The following is an 18231-nucleotide window of genomic DNA, read 5'->3' on the forward strand; positions in this document are numbered from 1 at the left end:
CTTTGGTTATCTTTCTCAATCCTATATCTTTAAGTATAACTGCAGTATGAATTACTTTAAATTTTGTATCTCATTAACTCTTGTTTTTTTAAGCTTGCTTTTTCTTTTTCTTGTCTTTTTTTTTTTTAAGGGCTGCACCTGTGGCATTGTATAGAGAATTTCCAAGCTAGGGGTTGAATCAGAGCTGCAGCTGAAGCCTATGCCACAGCCACAACAGATTTGAGCTGCATTTTGTGGCAACACTGGATCCTTAACCGACTGAGGCCAGGGATCAAATCCACATCCTCATGAATACTAGTCAGGTTCCTAACCCACCGAGCCACAGCAGGAACTCCTAAACTTAGATTTTCAAGTGCTGAGTGATAGCATCTCAGAGACTTCAAGTCCAACAAATCCAACCTAAACCCATTATTTTTTATCCAGTCCCATTCCTTCCTTTTTACTGTCACTTGATGGTTACAGTTCTCTCAGATTCTTAGGTGTTACATAAGCTTCCCCCACCCAATTTTGGTAATTTTATGACACTATCTTATTAGTTATGACACTGACTACTTCAAATTTATTTCTGTGTGCCAAACTCTTTTCTCAGAATATCTTCAGGGACTAATGACTATAAAAATAACTAGACTTTTAATGACTACATTCCCTGGAGATATCCATTATCATCTAAGGACAAGGGTTCCAAATGTCTCCTCAAACGCTGGGACAGTCAATAGTATCTGTACTATGTTTGAGACTTATTAGCACGTCTTATCTAAGTACTTAAAACATTTTGAACTTTCAAACTTCTTATAACACATTAATTGGACAAGAATTTAAAAATGCGTTGTCAACTGCAAACAGCGATACAAAAAAATTGGAAACACGCCAAAAAAATGAGTAGAACTAGCCCAATAAAATTTGTCATAGGCAGTGGGCTTCAGGAATAATTTAAGAATGTAAGGGCCGGGGGGGGGGGGGAGGGTAATGCAAAAGTGAAAAAAAGTGCCGCTTTTGGCCTGCTGAATTAGAAAAGCACAAATGCAGAAAGCCTCGGGTTCAGGCCCGCGCATGCGCAACTTTCAGCACGCCTCCTCCCACTCCAGAGGCCTTAAAGGAAGTGACGTAAAGCCGAGGGGCGGGGTGAGCTTTTCGCCGGAAGTCGCTTGTAGTTAGTAAATAAGCACAGACAGACACAGAGGCTCTGTCTCCATCTTGTTGGCATCTGCTGCTCCTGCGACGTTGTGGAGATGGGGAGCGTCTTGGGGCTCTGCTCCATGGCGAGCTGGGTAAGGTGATTTTTAGGGGACTTCGGGGTGCTGCCGTGAGGGACAAAGGAGAAAGACACCCGAGCCGGGGTGGGTGAGGCCCGGCGCCACCGTTTTACCCCACCCAACAGGGAGTGCCTTCCTTCCCCATTTTCATCTTGTTTCTCTTGGTCACTCCAGCTCAGCTTCTGGGCCCTGAGTCTTTTGAAGAGCTGACCCGGGTGGCCGTGAGGAGCAGTGGAAATGGCAAGATGACCCTGATAGGAGAAGTGAAGTGGAGAGCTAATGGTCTCCCTTCCCCAACCAGTCTTTGGTGAAAGTAGCTCCCTATTCTTCCGGACCCCCTTTGTCGTTTTGTCTTATATTTGCCTCGGCCATTGCTAAAAGGTCTTAGGCCGCTTGTTTCTGTGGAGTACCTCATCACTTCTCGTCATCCCTTCTCAGCGACCTTAGACTGCAGCATTGTCATCCCTGGAGACATGTCAGCCTCTTTGTTCTGTCTCGCGGATTGCAATTAAGTTACACATATGTGGGGCAGCTTAACAGTAATATTGATGTCATTGTGTCCTTTCTAAATAGTCCTAGCTCTACGACTGGGTCATAGAAAATTACTGTACGTACTTCTCATGTAATTTATGCATCTGAAAAAACCTACTCAGTTCTGTGGTATTAAATACCTAATTTTTGACATTAAAGGTGCTTCGGTAATTTGACATCTGAAGTTTAATTAGATGTAGGTTTCATTTTGATTAGTTAACGTTAGAGTGAAACCATTCTTCATCATTGTGGCAAGATTTGATTCAGGTGGTACAAATAAACTTGAGTTTGATATAACCACTCCCCTGTCTCCCAGTAGACAAAAATTGACGTTACAGTTAATAAAGATATTTGTAATTTCTAGCGAGATATTTAGGTTTAAATTGTATTTCTTTAATCTATGGTTTGTGAATTCCACTTCTAACAACTGCTGGTCTGATTTCCCAAATGACTCCCCTATATAAATTAGACAGCATTTTTGTTTTACATACCTTCCCTCTTTTCCTTAAGTTCTTGATATAGCTTGAACTCTAAATGTTAATTTTTAGTAGAATAATGCATAGAGGTTGTTAGTCCAACCTAGGTCATTGTCTTGATTCTATGATATTTTTTTCTTATAGTTGGGTGTGGATAGCTGTTATATTTCTTTTTTTTTTTTCTTTGAAAACTGGTTTATTTTTATCTCAGGAAGTAGAGAATTTACTTGAATCCTTTGACTATTATATATATAGGCATATTTAGTGTAATACATTGAATTACAAAATATAAATGATTATTATGAAATTGTTTTAATGGGGGGGAGAAGGGAGATGTTGTGTAATTTGATTTGTAAAGTCAGATTCTGTCCACTTATCAAGTAGGCATGTTCTTTGTATAAGTAAAAATTTAAAAGGAGAGATACGTGTTTTCCATTTTGTTCTCAATTTCTAGGTCAGTGATGATCAATCTTTTTGACCTCAAGGACAATTACGGTTAAAAACAAGATTCTAGGGGGTTTTAAAAATATGTATATGTTTTAAATTGAAAAGAAAATAGTTTTAGTATACAATATGGGAAAAAATTGTGTTCCTATTAACATTTTTACAACTTAGTTCTCCACTTCTACTAAAAAAAGTGATAAAATTGACACTATCTTTTAATATCAAAGTATATTGGAAAGATAGTAACGAGGAGGTAGTTTTCATTATTTTCAAGTAATTAGATCTCTGGTAGTTAGCCTAGATGGCTAAGGCTGCTCATCCTTGTTCTAGATTATTATGGCCAATCTAGAAATTGATTCTGTAGTATGCATTTCTAGTAATTTTTTCTCCTTTCTTTCCTGGTGCGTCTGTCTCTTTATTGCTGAATTGTTTGATTTTAGTGTAGTCTGATAGCAATTGAAAGGAAATATGCCTTTTATTTTACAAATCCATTTCTTCCAGTCTTAACGGCCAATATACTCATTTACTTAGAAGTTTTGACAAATTTAAAATTTTGTTAAATATTCAAAGTATTCGTCATTAAATTAGATCAGTTAAGCAAGAATTAAAAGAAATTAACTTCCTTTACTCAAGTTTCTTTAGACTTAATCAATTTTTGTAAATTTTTTTGTTTTGTAGAATATCTGCACTTTGAAAAAAAGTATAAAAAAGAAATTACATGTAATACTTTTGTGCAGAGATTGGAGTATTAAATTTTTTATTTTGTGTGTGTTTTTCCTGTTAAGTGACCTAGAGTTAGATTGATCATAATCCTTGGTTTATGCATGGATATGTATGTGATTGGTGGTTACTTTAAGCATTATTATAAACATCTGTGGACCTCCTGCCTAATCCTGTAACTACATTACCAGCAATTTATGCCTATTTAAGTGTTTTTCCCCACCAGAATCTTATAACTTTTAGTGAATAGAATTGATTTTTTTGTATACAATAACTATCATTTTTTTTGCCCAAGATATTTAATGTAGTTAAGGAGAAGAAAGAACTTGTGATTCCTGACTGCCTGGGTTTTTTTGTTTGTTTGTTTGTTTTTTGCACTATCTGCTAGATTTTTATTTTTTAGTACAATGACTTGTTTTTGTAAAAATGATTCATAGTTGCTATGAATAGTCAAGCATTGCAGAGTATAAAATGTAAATGTCACCAAGAAAATCCCACCGCTAATAACATTCCTTTTTTCTCAACGCATACATACAAATAGATGAATGAATAGGCAGAAATACTTTTTAAAAGAATGGTAGCATGTTGAGTGTATTTTTAAACAAAGCATTAAATTTATTGAATTTAACAAATTAAAAAGTAAAGGAATTGTTGAGTGTTAAGTAACATTTCTTCATCAGGAGAGGTTTTTATAGCAGTGGTTCTCAGCTGGGCATGATTTTGACCCCAGGGGATACTTGGCAATGTCTGCAGATAATTTTCATCATCATAACTTGGGGTAAGAGATGCTAATAGCATCTGATGGGTAAAAGGCTAAGGATACTGCTAAATATTTTATAATACACAGGATAGCCCCCAACAATAAATAATTATTTGACCCCAAATGTCAGTAGTGCCATGTACTGTGGCACTATAATTCCCATAGTTGTTTAATCTTAAAACTAAACCTGTCATTCCTAAAGCGTCCGTAGACTAGCACTCTAGGAGACTTACTGGTAACAATGACTAGGGCCCACATTCTGTTTTAATATGCTCTCCTAGTGATTCTGATGGATACTGTAGTTTGAAAACCACAGTTCTATACTTAAATGGATTCAGGGCTCAAAACATTCTTTTTTTGCTATAGCTTCTGACTAGTTTTGTTTTGTTTTGTTTTTAATATGGTCTCATAATTGACTAAATTTGGTTATCTAATAGATTTTTTCAAAAAGGATTCATGGATGCTGAAATCCCTGAATTTTTTCCTATTTAAAAGTGCTTCTTACATTCTTGAGAAACATTGTAGACTGGTATAATACACATTTCCTTAGAACTTTGTGGTTATTTCTATAGATTGTGTTCTGTCTTACCCTGCCCTGATAGCCATCACCCTTCCAACACCTCTGATATACACAGTTGACTTACTACTTCTGCCTGGGTATCTGAAGAGTTTTGTGTATCTTTGAAATTAATTAACCAAGTGTGTCTGACTTTAAATCTTTTGTCACTTTTTTTTTTTTCTTCAGGAAAATGGTGTTCTTTTGAAAATACAGGTTTATTCATCCAAGGAAATTCTAACTGTATTATGTCTTTGACCTTTTTTGTTTTATTTATTTAGAGGATTCTTCATTTTAAGGATATGAATTATGAAATACTTTTATGTTACATTATCTTTGTTTTCCTTCCGTATTATTTCTTCTATATTTTTGTCATTTTTTAGTTGATGGAATTTATGTAAAATTCATACTTTGTAGTATTTTGTTCTGTGAGTTTTGATCAGTCGTGTGGTTGTGTAACCACTAGAGAACATTTATCACCTTAAAACATTCTGCCATCCTCATCCTGGACAATCCCTTTTTTTTTTTCAGAGTCATGCCTGTCCAGAATATCATGGACTCATACAGCATATAGCTTTTGGAGTCTGGCTTCTTTTACTTACTATAGTTCATTTGAAATTCATTCACATTGTGGTGTGTACTGGTAGTTTTTTCCTTTTTGTGTAGTATTCCAGTGCCTGAATGTACCACAGCTTGTCTATCCATTCACTAGTTGAGAGGCATTTCCAGATTTTGCTGATAAAGTAGCTGTAAACATTCCCTTCTTTTGTTTCAGTGTGTGACTGTGAATTATTTTGTTTACCTAAATACCTTGCAGTGGGATTGCTAATTCATATGGTAAGTGTATGTTTGATTTAGAGAAATTGCCAAATTGGAGTTCACATTCTGGCTCAGTGGGTAATGAACCTGACTAGTATTTTTTTTAGTTTTTTTTTTGTTTTTTTGTTTTTTTTTTTAATTTAAACTAAGAGTTAAAAATTTTGAAGTTCCCATTGTGGATTAGCAGAAGTGAACCCAGCTAGTATCGATGATGATGTGGGTTCAATCCGTGAATCCGCTCAGTGGTTTAAGGATCTGGCATTGGTGCAAGCTGTGGTGTAGGTCACAGACATGGCTCAGATGTGGCATTGCTGTGGCTGTGGTGTAGGCTGGCAACTGCAATTCTGATTTGACCCCTAGCCTGGGAATTTATGTATGCCACAGATGCGGCCCTAAAAAGCAAAAAAAAAAAAGAAAAAGAAAAAAAAGAAATTGCCAAACTAACTTCCAAGAAGGCTATACCAGGTTTCATTCCCACCAGCTGATATTTTGTCTTTGGTTTGTTTTTACATACTTTTTTTTTAATAATGATTTTTATTTTTTCCATTATAGCTGGTTTACAGTGTTTTGTCAGTTTTCTACTGTACAGCAAGGTGACCCAGTTACACACTCTTTTTTCTCACATTACATTTTCTATCATAAGTGACTAGACAGAGTTCCCAGTGCTATACAGCAGGATCTCATTGCTTACCCATTCCAAAGGCAATAGTTTGCATCTGTTAACCCAAATTCCCAATCCATCCCACTCCCTCCCCCTCCTCTTTGGCAACCACAGATCTGTTCTCCATGTCCATGATTTTCTTTTCTGTGGAAAGATTCATTTGTGCCATATGTTTGATTCCAGGTATAAGTGATATCATATGGTATTTGTCTTTCTCTGACTTACTTCACTCAGTATGAGAGTCTCTCGTTCCATCCATGTTGCTGCAAATGGTTTATTTTGTTCTTTTTATGGCTGAGTAGTATTCCATTGTGTATATATTACATCTTCCTAATCCAGTCCTCTGTTGAAGGACATTTAGGTTGTTTCCATGTCTTGGCTATTGTGAATAGTGCTGCAGTGAACATGTGGGTGCACGTGTCTTTTTCAAGGAAAGTTTTGTCTAGATATATGCCCAGGAGTGGGATGGCAGTTCTGTGTATAGTTTTCTAAGGTACCTCCACACTGTTTGCCATAATGGTTGTACCAATTTACATTCCCATCAATAGTGCAGGAGGGTTCCCTTTTCTCCACATGCTCTTCAGTATGTATTATTTATGGACTTATTAATGATGGCCACTCTGACTGGTGTGAGGGGGTACCTCATAGTAGTTTTGATTTCCATTTCTCTAATAATCAGTGATGTTGAGCATTTTTTTTCATGTGTTTGTTGGCCATCTGTGTACCTTCCTTGGAGAAATGCCTCTTCAGGTCTTTTGCCCATTTTTCAATTGGGTTGTTGGCTTTTTTGCTGTTGAGTTGTCTAAGTTGTTTGTACATTTTAGAGATTAAGCCCTTGTCAGTTGCATTTTTTAGACTATTTTCTCCCAGTCTGTAAGTTGTCTTTTTCATTTCCTTTGCTGTGCAAAAACTTGTCAGTTTGATGAGGTCCCATTGGTTTATTTTTGCTTTGATTTGTTTTCTCATACTCTTAATGGTGTCTTTCAAACAGTAGAAGTGATTATTCTTTCCATATTGATTTGCTTTGATACTTTTGTCAAAAACCCCTTTACCATATTTGTGTAAGTCTGTTTCTGAACTCTCTTCCTTTATGTGTCTGTACTTTTGCCTAAACTACCCTATTTTGATTGCTACAGCTTTAAAGTTAGTCTTGAAATCAGGTAGTATGAGTCTTCCAGCTCTGTTCTTTTTTGAAATTTTTTGGGCTATTGTAGTTCTTTTGCCTTTCCGTGAAAGTTTTAGAAGCAGCTGGTTTGTTCCTACCAAACTCCTGCTGAAATTACGATTGGAATTGTGTTGAATTTATGAACAAGTTTGGAAAGAATTGATTTCCTAGCAATATTGAGTCTTCCAGTTCATAGTCCAGTTTATCTTGGCATTTATTTAGATCTTTGATTCCTTTTTCATTAGTGTTTTTATGATTTTCATTACTTGGTATCTAATATATTTTTTTTTAGATTTATACTAAGTATTTCTTTATGTTTGTTTAATTTCAATTTCCAGTTATTAGTTGCTAGTGTGTATATATTGACATTGTGTCTTGTGACATTATTAAACTCGCTTGTAGTTCTGGTAACATTTTTGTAAGTTTTTTGAGATTTGGGGATTTTTCATGTCGACCATTATGTGTGAAAGATGGAAGTTTTATTTCTTCCTTTCCAAAGGATACACCTTTTCCTGTTTTTTTCCTTGCCATGTTATATTCGCTAGAACCTCCATCATGAAGTTGAATACAAGTGGTGAGAGCAGATATCCATTGCCTTGTTTTGGATCTTAAGGGAAATTGTTCAGATTTCCACCATGAAGTATGAGTGACAACTATAGATTCTTTGTTTGTTTTTGTTGTTGTTGTTGTTTTTCTTTTTTTTTTTTTTTTTGTAAATGACCTTTATCAAGAATATTCTATTTGTTGTAAGTTTTAGTTTGTTTTATAATGACTGGGTGTTGAATTTTTTCAAATGATTTTTCTGCATTCATTGAGATGACCATAGTGGTTTTTCTTTAGTTTGCTAAGGTGGTGAATTGATTTTTAACAGCCTAAGGAGCCTTGCTTGCTTCCCCCAAACTAAACCCCACTTGGTCACAATGCGTAATTCTTTTGTATACCTTTTTTTTTTTTTTTTTTTTAGTGGCCACACTTGTTGGCATATGGAAGTTCCCAGGCCAGGAATTGAATTGGAGACACAGCTGCAGCAACGCTGTATCCCTAGCCGACTGCACCACAGCAGGAATGCCAGTTTTTGGCCCATTTTTTAAATTGGGTTGTTTCTTTTTGTTGACTTTTAAGAGTTCTTTGTATATTTTGGAAAACAGTCCTTTATCATATGTGTCCTTTGCAAATGTTTTCACACAGTCTGGTATGTCTTCCCATTCTCTTGATGTAGGTCTTTGCAAAACAAAAATTCTAAATTTTAATGAAGACTAGCTTATAAATTATTTTTTTCCTGGATCATGCCTTTGGTGTTGAACTTAAAAAGTGGCCACAAGTATGGTCATTTAGATTTTGTCCAGTTTTATCTCAAAGGAGTTTTACAGTTTTGTAATTACATTTAGATCTAAGATCCATTTTGCATGAGTTTTTGGAAAGGATGTGAGATCTGTGTCTTGATTGTCATGTGGGTGTTTAGTTGTTCTAGCATCACTTGTTGAAATGACTATCATTGCTCCATTGAACTGCTTTTGAACCTTTGTCAAAATCAGTTGGCCATATTTATATGGGTCTTTTTCTGGTCCATTTTATTCCATTGTCTATTCTTTTGTCAGTACCACACTATCTTGATAACTATTGAAGCTTTATAATGTCTTGAAGTTGGGTAGTGTTGGTCCTTCACCTTTTTTCTTCTCTGTTGGTATTGTCTTCCAACTGTCATCATCATCTTCTGTATTGTGTGGTCTTTTGTTTCTTTGTAGAAACTTTAGAGTTTGTTAATATCTGCACAGTAATTTGTTGGGATTTTGATTGGGATTGCGTTGAATCTGTAAATCAAGTTTGAGGAACTGATATCTTGACAGTATTGTCTTAATCCATGAACTTGGAATATCTGTGTAGTTCTTTGATTTTGCTCATCAGAATTTTGTAATTTTCATGATACAAATTTGGTACATACTTTGTTAGATTTATACTAAGTATTTTATGGTTTTGGATGCTAATATAAATGGTATTGTGTTATTTCAAGTTCCACTTTTTCATTGCTAATGTATAGGAAAGCAGTTGACTTTTGTACATTAACCTTGTACCATGCAACCTTGCTATAATTGCATTTCAGCTCCAAGAGGTTTTTTGTTGTTGTTGATTCTTTTGCGTTTTCTATATAGCTGACAATGTCATCTGTGAATGAAGACAATTTTATTCCCCCCTCATATGTATACTTTTTATTTCCTTCTATTATTGCATTCTGGACTTTCCAGTAAAATGTTGAAGAGGAGTGGTGAAAGGGAACACTTTTGCCCGATTTTAATGGGAAAGTTTCTCACCATTAAGTATGATGTTAGCTGTAGGTGTCTTGATGATATTCTTTACCAAATTGGGGAAATTCTCTATTCCTAGTTTGAGAGTTTTTATTGTGAATGAGTGTTGGGCTTTATCAGATGCATTTCTGTATCTAAAATGAAATCGTAAGATTTTTTCTTATTTTATCCTCTTGATGTGATGGATTGCATTAATTGATTTTTGAATATTGAAGCAGTCTTGCATTTCTGGGATAAATCCCACTTGGTTATGGTTTGTAATTCTTTTTGTACATTGTTGGATTTGATTTGCAGATTTATGCCTCTTTATTCATGACAGCAATTAATCCATGGTTTTATTTCTTATGTTTGTCTGGTTTGTTATTAGAGTAACATTGATCTCAGAGAAAGAGTTAGGAAGTATTCCCTCTATTTCCGTTCTCCGAAAATAGAGAATTAATAAAAATTTTTCTTTAAACAATCAGTAGATTTCACCAGTAAATTCTGTCTGGGCCTGGTGCTTTCTGTTTTGGAAGTTTATAATGATGGACTTCTTTAATAGAGGCCTATTCAGATTGTCTGTTTCTTGTGAGAGTTTTGGCAGCATATGCTGCTCCTACTTTCACTTAGTGTTAGGCTGGTGTATTTTTCTCCATCTACTTTTTTTTTTCCTCTTTTCATTTTTTTAGGGCCTCACCCTTGGTATACAGAAGTTCCCCAGGCTAGGGGTCAAATTGGAACTCATCTGTGTAAACCACAGCAACACAGGATCCAAGCCACAGTTGCGGCCTATGCCACAGCTTGAGGCCACACCAGATCCTTAACCCACTGAGCAAGGCTAGGGATTGAACCCACATCCTCATGGACACTATGTTGGGTTCTTAACCTGCTGAGCCCCAGTGGGAACTCCTCCATCCATTTACTTTTGTTCTATATATGTCTTTATATTTAAAGTGGTTTCTTATAGGCAACATAATTGGGTTTTGTTTTTTTGATCCATTCTTGACAGTCTTTGTCTTTTATTTGATACATTTAGATCATTAGATACAATCTTCAAAGTGATTGTTGGTAGATTTGGATTATTTACCATATTTGTTACTGTTGTTTTTGTTGTTATTGTTGCCCCTGTTCTTCCTGTTTGTGTGTGTGGTTTTAAATTGAGCATTGTATATGATTCCAGTTTTCCCTCCTTTCTTAGCATATCAGTTGAGCTTTTTTTTTTTTACATTTTTTTAAATTTTGTTTATTTTTAAGTTGTTGCCCTATTAGTCCATTTGGGGTGCCGTTTACATAGTCATGGCAGGTAAACAGCGACATTTGTTACAGTTCTAGAGGCAGGTAGTCTGAGATTAGGGTGCCTGCATGGTTATCTTCTGTGTCTGGTGAAGGCCCACTTTGAGGTTGCAGACTGCCAGCTTCTCACTGTGTCTTCACATGGTAGGAGTGAGGAGCTCTCTAGGGCCTCCTTTATAAGAGCACTAATCTTATTCATGAGAGCTCTGCTCTTTTGACCTAATTCTTCGCAAAGGCCCTACACCCTAGCATCATCATCATCTTGTGCAGTAGATTTTCAGCATATGAATTTCAATCTATAACACCCTAGAATTTGCATTATATGTCTAAAACTAATCTGCTTTCAATTAACAGTATACCACTACACTATACACTTAAGTACAATGCTGTACCACTTTATGAATAGCATATGTACCTTGTAATAACAAAAAAATCCTAATTTCTCCCTCCTGTCTCTTCTGCATTACTGTCATTCATTTTATATACATACTTATGTATATGTGTATGTATATGTATACACACACAAGTATATTTATAAGCATAGCATATGTGCATATGTGATTAAATACATCATTGTCTTATTTTAAGCATGCTTATGTTCAGCTAAGAATAGGAACATTTTTATTTTACTTTCACTTATTCTATGTTCTTTCCCTTTTATGTAGATTAGAGTTTCTAATCTATATTATTTTTCCTCGCTGCTGAAGAGGTTTGAACATTTCTTGCAAGACAGGGCTATAGTTTGGCAAGAAATTCCATTAATTTTTGTTTGAGAAAGAATTTCTCCCTCACTTTTGAAGGATCATATCCAGAGTACAGAACTCTAGGTCGGTGGGCTTTTTTCTCTCAACATTTTAAAATATTTCACTTCACTGTTGCTTGCATGGTGTCTAAGAAGAACTTGGATGTAATTCTTTGTTTTTCTACAGGTAAGGCTGGCTTGTTTCAGAATTTTTTCTTCTTTTTGATTTTCTGTAGTTTGAAAGTAACATACCTAGGTGTAGGGGTTTTCCCCTCTGTAAATTTTGTTGAAAAAATTCTGCCTTTTTTTTTTTCCAGATATTTCTTCTGTTCCTTTCTCCTCATTCTGGTATTTCCATTTATTATGCCTTTTGTTGTTGTCTCACAGTTCTTGGATGTTTTGTTGAACAGGATATCAGTCTTTATTTTCTTGGCTTTTCAGTTTGGGAAATTTCTGTTGAGATAGCCTCAAGCTCAAAAATTATTTCCTCAGCTATGTTAGCATTCTTCTTTCTGTGACGGTGTTTTTTTTTTTTTTTTTTTGGCATTTTTGGGAGGGAGTTCTTAGAATTTCCATCTCTCTTTTGTGCATGCTGGCTAATTTATCCATTAGAACCCTTAACATATTAATTGTTTTATATTTTTAATAAGTTCAACATCTTTGTCATGTCTGGTTTTGATGCCTGTTCTGTCTCTTCAGATTGTGTTTTTTGCCTTCTGTTATGCCATGTAATTTTTTTCTCGATAGCCAGACATTATGTAGCAGGTTAAAAGGAATTGCTATAAAGAGACTTTTAATCATGTCATGATGAGATGTGGGGGAAGGAGAAACATTCCATCATTCTCTGATTAGGTCTCAGTCTTTTAATAAGCCTGTGCCTCTGGACTGTGAACTTCACAATGGTTTCTCAGTTTTTTCCTCCTTGCTTAGGTGGGAGAGAATGGCTAGAATAGGTTGGATTTGAGTATTTCTCTTCTCTTCGGTTATTTATCCTCCTAATACCCCAGCAAGTTAGGCTTTATTTAGCTAGTTTCTCCTGAAGTCAGGTGTTAACAACGGAATGCTCTAGTATATTTTAAAATGGGAGCTCCCTCAGTAGTGCAGTGGGTTAAGAACCTGACCAGCAGTGTAGGTCACAGCTGTGGCTCAGATTCAGTCCCTGACCCAGGAACTTCCATATGCCAGGGGTGTTTCCATAAAAAAATAATGATAATAATAAAATGGTTCCTTTTCCCCTTTGGTGCAAGAAGCATGAGGGAATTTTTCTCTCATTTTTACTGTGAGAATCTGGTTGAACTCCTAGGGGGAAGGTTCACAGAATTATGGGGGCCTTTCTATAATTGGGTTTTCCTTTAGTTTTTAACTAACACTTGTCCACAGTGAGTCTCCAGCAATTCTTCACTTGTAGTTCAGATTATCCTACCATCACACTGGTTCCCAGGTCGATTTCTGCTTGTGGGCGTTCTGCTCTAGTAAGCCTTGACTCCCTGTATTCATTTACCTGTCTGTCTCTTCAGTCTTGGGACAATGACTTAACCCTGTGTTCTCACCTAGCTCATGAATCCTAGAAGAGTTGTTGACTTTTTTAGTCTTTTTGGGATGGAGTAGTGGTTTCTGTGCTCTCTACTTGTGGAAATGGAAACTGGAAATCTTTAAATACTTCTTACATTGTTGATTCATACTTGACAAGATGTTAAAGTCTTTGTTCTTTTTCTTTTTTTCTTTTTTTTTTTAATGTTCGTAGAGAATGTTGGTCTGTTGTTTTCTTATGATGTCTTTGGATTTAGTATCAGTGTTTTGCCTCTTCAGTTTTCCAGAAGAATTTGTAGAGTTGGTGTGACTTTTTCTTTAAATGTTTAATAGAATTCACTAGCAAAGACATCTATGCCTGGGAAGGTTTTTAACTACAAATTTCTTTAATAGATACAGGGCTGTTCATCTTACATATTTCTCATTGAATGATTTTTAGTAGTTTGGATTTTTCATGGAGTTTGTCCATTTTTTCTAAGCTGTCGAATTACTGAATAAAATTGCCCATATGTTTATATTTGATCTAGTATTGCCACTCAATGATTATACAGGTTTCCTTTAAACATTGCATTAGGTAAATTCCAAAAATGTGATTTTTTTTTTTTTTGGTTCTAATTTCCTTTTTGATATCTTGTCTGTGGGTTAATTAGACTATGTTAATTATTTTAGTTTCCAGAGATATCTTTTGGTTTCTAATCAGAGTTTAATTCTATTGTAGGCCAAGAATACATGTATGACTTGAATTATTTTATATTTATCGAGATTTACTTTATGACCCAGAACATGGTCTGCTTTAGATAATTGTTCTCTGTGTTTTTGAAAACAATTTACTCTGCTTTGGTTAGATAGTGTTCCCTAAATGTCAGGTACAATTGATCGATAATGTTGTTCAAGTATCTATATATTTGTTGTTCTGTTTCAGTTAATGAAAACACAAATGTGGATTTGTTTGTTGCTCTTTTCAGTTTCATTAATTTTTCCTTGATGCATTTGAAATTCTCTTAGATGTAGAAATATGTCTCCTCTGAATATTCCATATCTCCTTGTATGTCCCCTTGTCTTTTTTTTTTTTTTTAACCAATTGTGTCTGTGTTTAAGTGGGTTTCTTGCAGAAAAGATAGTTAAATCCTAATCTTTTATTCAGTCTGAAAATCTCTGCCTTTTAATTGGGAGTATTTAGTCCACTTATACTTACCGTAATTATTGATTATGTTTGGGCTTAAATCAACCATCTGTTTCCTGCTTGTCCTACCTATTCGTTGTCCCTTTTCCCTAGTTTTTGCCTTGTTTTGGATTAATTAGCCATTTCTTAGTATTGTTTTATATCTTTTGGCTTACTAGCTGTATTTCTTTGTTTTGGTTTTTTAGAGGTCACTTTAGGGTTTATAGTGTTTTTCTTTAACTTACTACTATCCACACTACTATCCACACTTGTGTCATATCTACTTTATTTCTAATTTAGGAACCTTAGGGTAGTATGGTTGAATGTCTCCTCTTCCAGCTTAATTGTAATTGTCACACATTTTACTTCCATCTTTGTTTTTTGTTTGTTTTGTCTTTTCTGGGGCCACACCCACGGCATATGGAGGTTCCCAGGCTAGGGGTCTAATCGGAGCTATAGCTGCTGGCCTACACCACAGCCACAGCAATGCCAGATCCGAGCCGCGTCTGCGACTTACACCACAGTTCACAGCAACGCCAGATCCTTAACCCACTGAGCAAGGCCAGGGATTGAACCCTAAACCTCATGGTTCCTAGTTGGATTTGTTAACTACTGAGTCATGACGGAACACCCCATCTTTGTTATAACTACTCAGAATACATTGCTGTTATTTTTGTTTTAAAAAGATAATTATCTTTTAAAGGAACCTTTTTTATATAAGGAAAATAAATACATACTTATCATTTCTTTTGTTTGTTTCTTTTGTGTAGATCCACATGCCTATCTAGTGTAACCTTCCTTCTGCTTGAAAGCTTTCCTTCAACATTTCTGACAGTTTAAGTTGGTTAGCTTTGGATTCTTTTCTCTATGCCTAAAAATGTCCTCATTTTCCCTTTTTTTTTTTTTGGTGTTTTTGTTTGTTTTTTTGGCCACACCCACTACCTATGGAAGTAACTGGGCCAGGGATCAAATCTGAGCTGCCTCTGTGACCTACACCACAGCTGCAGCAATGCTGGATCTTTAACCTACTGTGCCACAGCAGGAACACTGAAGGATATTTTTTTCTGGCTATAAACTTCCATGTTTACAATTATTTTCATTCAGTACTGACTTTTGGCTTGCAAAGTTTTTTTACTAGAAGTCTAAGATCTTTATTTTTGCTTCTTTATGTAATATGCCTTTATTCTTCCGCCTCCTTTTAACATGTTTCTGTTTATCATTGTTTTTAAACAGTTTGATTATGATGTGACTTGGCATGCATTTCCATTATGTTTATTTTGCATGGGCTTTTGAGTTTGTTGGGTCTGCGAGTTTATGGTTTTCGTTAATTTAGGAACATTTTGCAATTATTTCCTCAAAAAGGCTCTCCTGTCTCTTCTTTCCTTCAGGAGCCCCAATTTCATGTGTATTAGGCTGTTTGAAGTTTTCTCACAACACTAATCCTGTTATTTTTGTTCTAGTCTTTATATCTTTTTCATTTTGCATCATTTCTTTGGCTGTATCTTCAGTTTCATTGGTCTTTTCTGCAGCGTCTTATCAAACACTTTTCGGGCATCTTATTTTTCATCTCTGGAAGTTTAATATAGAGCTTTTAAATTATCTTTCACATCTTTCCTCAATATACTGTATTTTTCTCTACTTGAGCAAAGTATAGTTACAGCAACATTAGAGTGTTGTTATTTATAATTGAATTCAGTCATCTGCCTAATTTCCAGGTTGGTTTTGATTTATTGACTTTTTATTATAGCTTCTTGGCATGCCCAACAATTTATTGTCAGATGTTGTAAATGTTACCTTGATTGGTGCTAGATGTCTTGTACTTTTAAAAAATATCCTTGGGCCCTTTCTTAGACATAGGTGAGTTATTTGAAGAGAATTTGATCTTTTCAATGTTTGCTTTTAGTCTTTGAGACTGGAGTGGCCCTTAGCCTTATGACTGATTTATCCCTCCCCCATACTGTATCATAATAGCCCTATAATTACTAGGGCCTCATGATTATAAAGTTTTTCCGCTCTGCCTAGTAATACCAACCCCACCTCTGTTCCTCCCCCTGCACACACACACTCTCCCCCCACCCTCCCCATACACAGAGTAATTTAATCAATTGCATGTACTGATCAATATCCTGCTAAAGACACAAGTTGAAGCCTTTGCAGAGCTCACTCTATGTAACTTTCTCCTCCTTGTTTCTGCCCTATGAACTGTAGTTGCTTTCACTTTGCTGAGTTCTCACTTCTGTCTCATCTCTGCCTCCTCAAGTCAGTAGACTACTCCCTTCTGTCTGAATTCCCCTCCCTGCACTGGAAACCAGGCAGAAAAATTGGGCCAATCATAGCACTAATGTTGTTTCATCTCTCAGAAATTAGTATCATACAATGGCTGTAAATTGTCTGAAAAAACATTTTTTCGTTATTTTTTCCTATGGAAGTAGGATAAGTCTGGTCACTATTACTCTGTCTTGGCCTGAAAGTATGGTATTTATCCCAAGCTTTACTTATCCATCAATAATTTTGTTTTCAGCACTTTCCCTTTTGTTTCATGATAGTTAATCTTTAGTGTTTTAAACTTGTTTTTCTCCTCATCTCTTCAGAGCCCTGCAATCGTCCTTTTCATCTTGTTCTTTTCCTGTTTCATTTTTGTGCTCTCCTTTTTGCTTCAAGTGAGCCAATTATAGGGAATTTCCTTTTCTTACTGATTGTTTTATTTCAGATAGGATTTTTCAAATGCCTTTTTTTCCCCCTCTAAGAGGGGCATTCATTTATTTGTATGTTTTGCTAAAGTATGTTTTATTGTTGCCATGACATTCATTTTTATCTTAGTGAAATTTAGTATAAGTGGCCCTGATTCTACCTGGGATAGAATTGCTATGGTATGTTTGTCTTCTACAATACTTCTTTCCTGTGGTGTCTGATGGTATGTGGAATTCAGCCTAGATTATATTCAGTTCTTATGAGAATACTTTCAATTTGCATTTCGGAGATATTGTTAAATACTTTTAACCTCTCCTGCTTAAGGAGCTGTCTTTTTCTCCTAGAATATACTGCTGGTTAATGTGGAGGTCTGTTAGAGAATGCGAGCTAGGCCAGTTGTTCACTTACTCTATTTTGCCCAATTCTAATAGAAATTTTTAGTGCTAACACCACCACCAAGTCGGAAGAGGGCAAAGACAAGGATGTGAATTCACTTATTTCCTCCACTGGGGTATCTGAGAAATCTCAGACTTGAATGAATTCATTAGCATGATTTCTGGGGGTTAAAAAACAGGAGTTGAGATCAGCTAATTATGAATATTCCATTTCTTTTTTCAGCTAAACTTTAGTTGCTGCTGCTGATTTTTTTTATTTTTGGATGAACTAAGTATTTAACTGAGTATTCATTTTGCCTGATATAAAGGGCAAGCAATTTTTGTTTTATTTTGCTCCATCTTTACGCAAAAGTCACTGAGTTTCATGTTTATAGAGAATATATGTGACCCAAATATCTTGCTAATTAACTTCTTCAGTCCTTTCTTTTTTGAGTAGATAGAATGTAAATTTTTCACTGTATCATTTTAAACCATACTGACTTTTAATGTTCTTTTCTCCAGATACCGTGTTTGTGTGGCAGTGCCCCGTGTTTGCTGTGCCGATGCTGTCCAAGTGGAAACAACTCCACTGTAACTAGGTTGATCTATGCCCTTTTTTTGCTTGTTGGAGTGTGTGTAGCTTGTGTAATGTTGATACCAGGAATGGAAGAACAACTGAATAAGGTTAGTCTTTTAAAAAAAAAAAAAAAAAAAGATTAACTGAACCTTAGTGTGTGTGTGTGTGTGTGTATATATGACCTCCATATATACA

General features: G+C 35.5%; 1 protein-coding gene across 1 annotated transcript in view; it reads left to right on the forward strand.

Annotated features, from left to right (window-relative positions):
* The first annotated feature begins 1128 nt into the window (after positions 1-1128).
* The window catches only part of SERINC1 (serine incorporator 1), a 41135-nt gene continuing 24032 nt past the window's right edge, over positions 1129-18231 (forward strand). Inside the window, exons 1-2 of the mRNA XM_047759495.1 lie at positions 1129-1268; positions 17982-18143. Coding sequence (XP_047615451.1) covers positions 1230-1268; positions 17982-18143 — 201 coding nt within the window. The 5' untranslated portion in view covers positions 1129-1229. The remainder of the gene's footprint in view (positions 1269-17981; positions 18144-18231) is intronic.

The sequence above is a fragment of the Phacochoerus africanus genome, chromosome 2 (genome assembly GCF_016906955.1).
Source record: "Phacochoerus africanus isolate WHEZ1 chromosome 2, ROS_Pafr_v1, whole genome shotgun sequence".
Classification (NCBI taxonomy): Eukaryota; Metazoa; Chordata; class Mammalia; order Artiodactyla; family Suidae; genus Phacochoerus; species Phacochoerus africanus.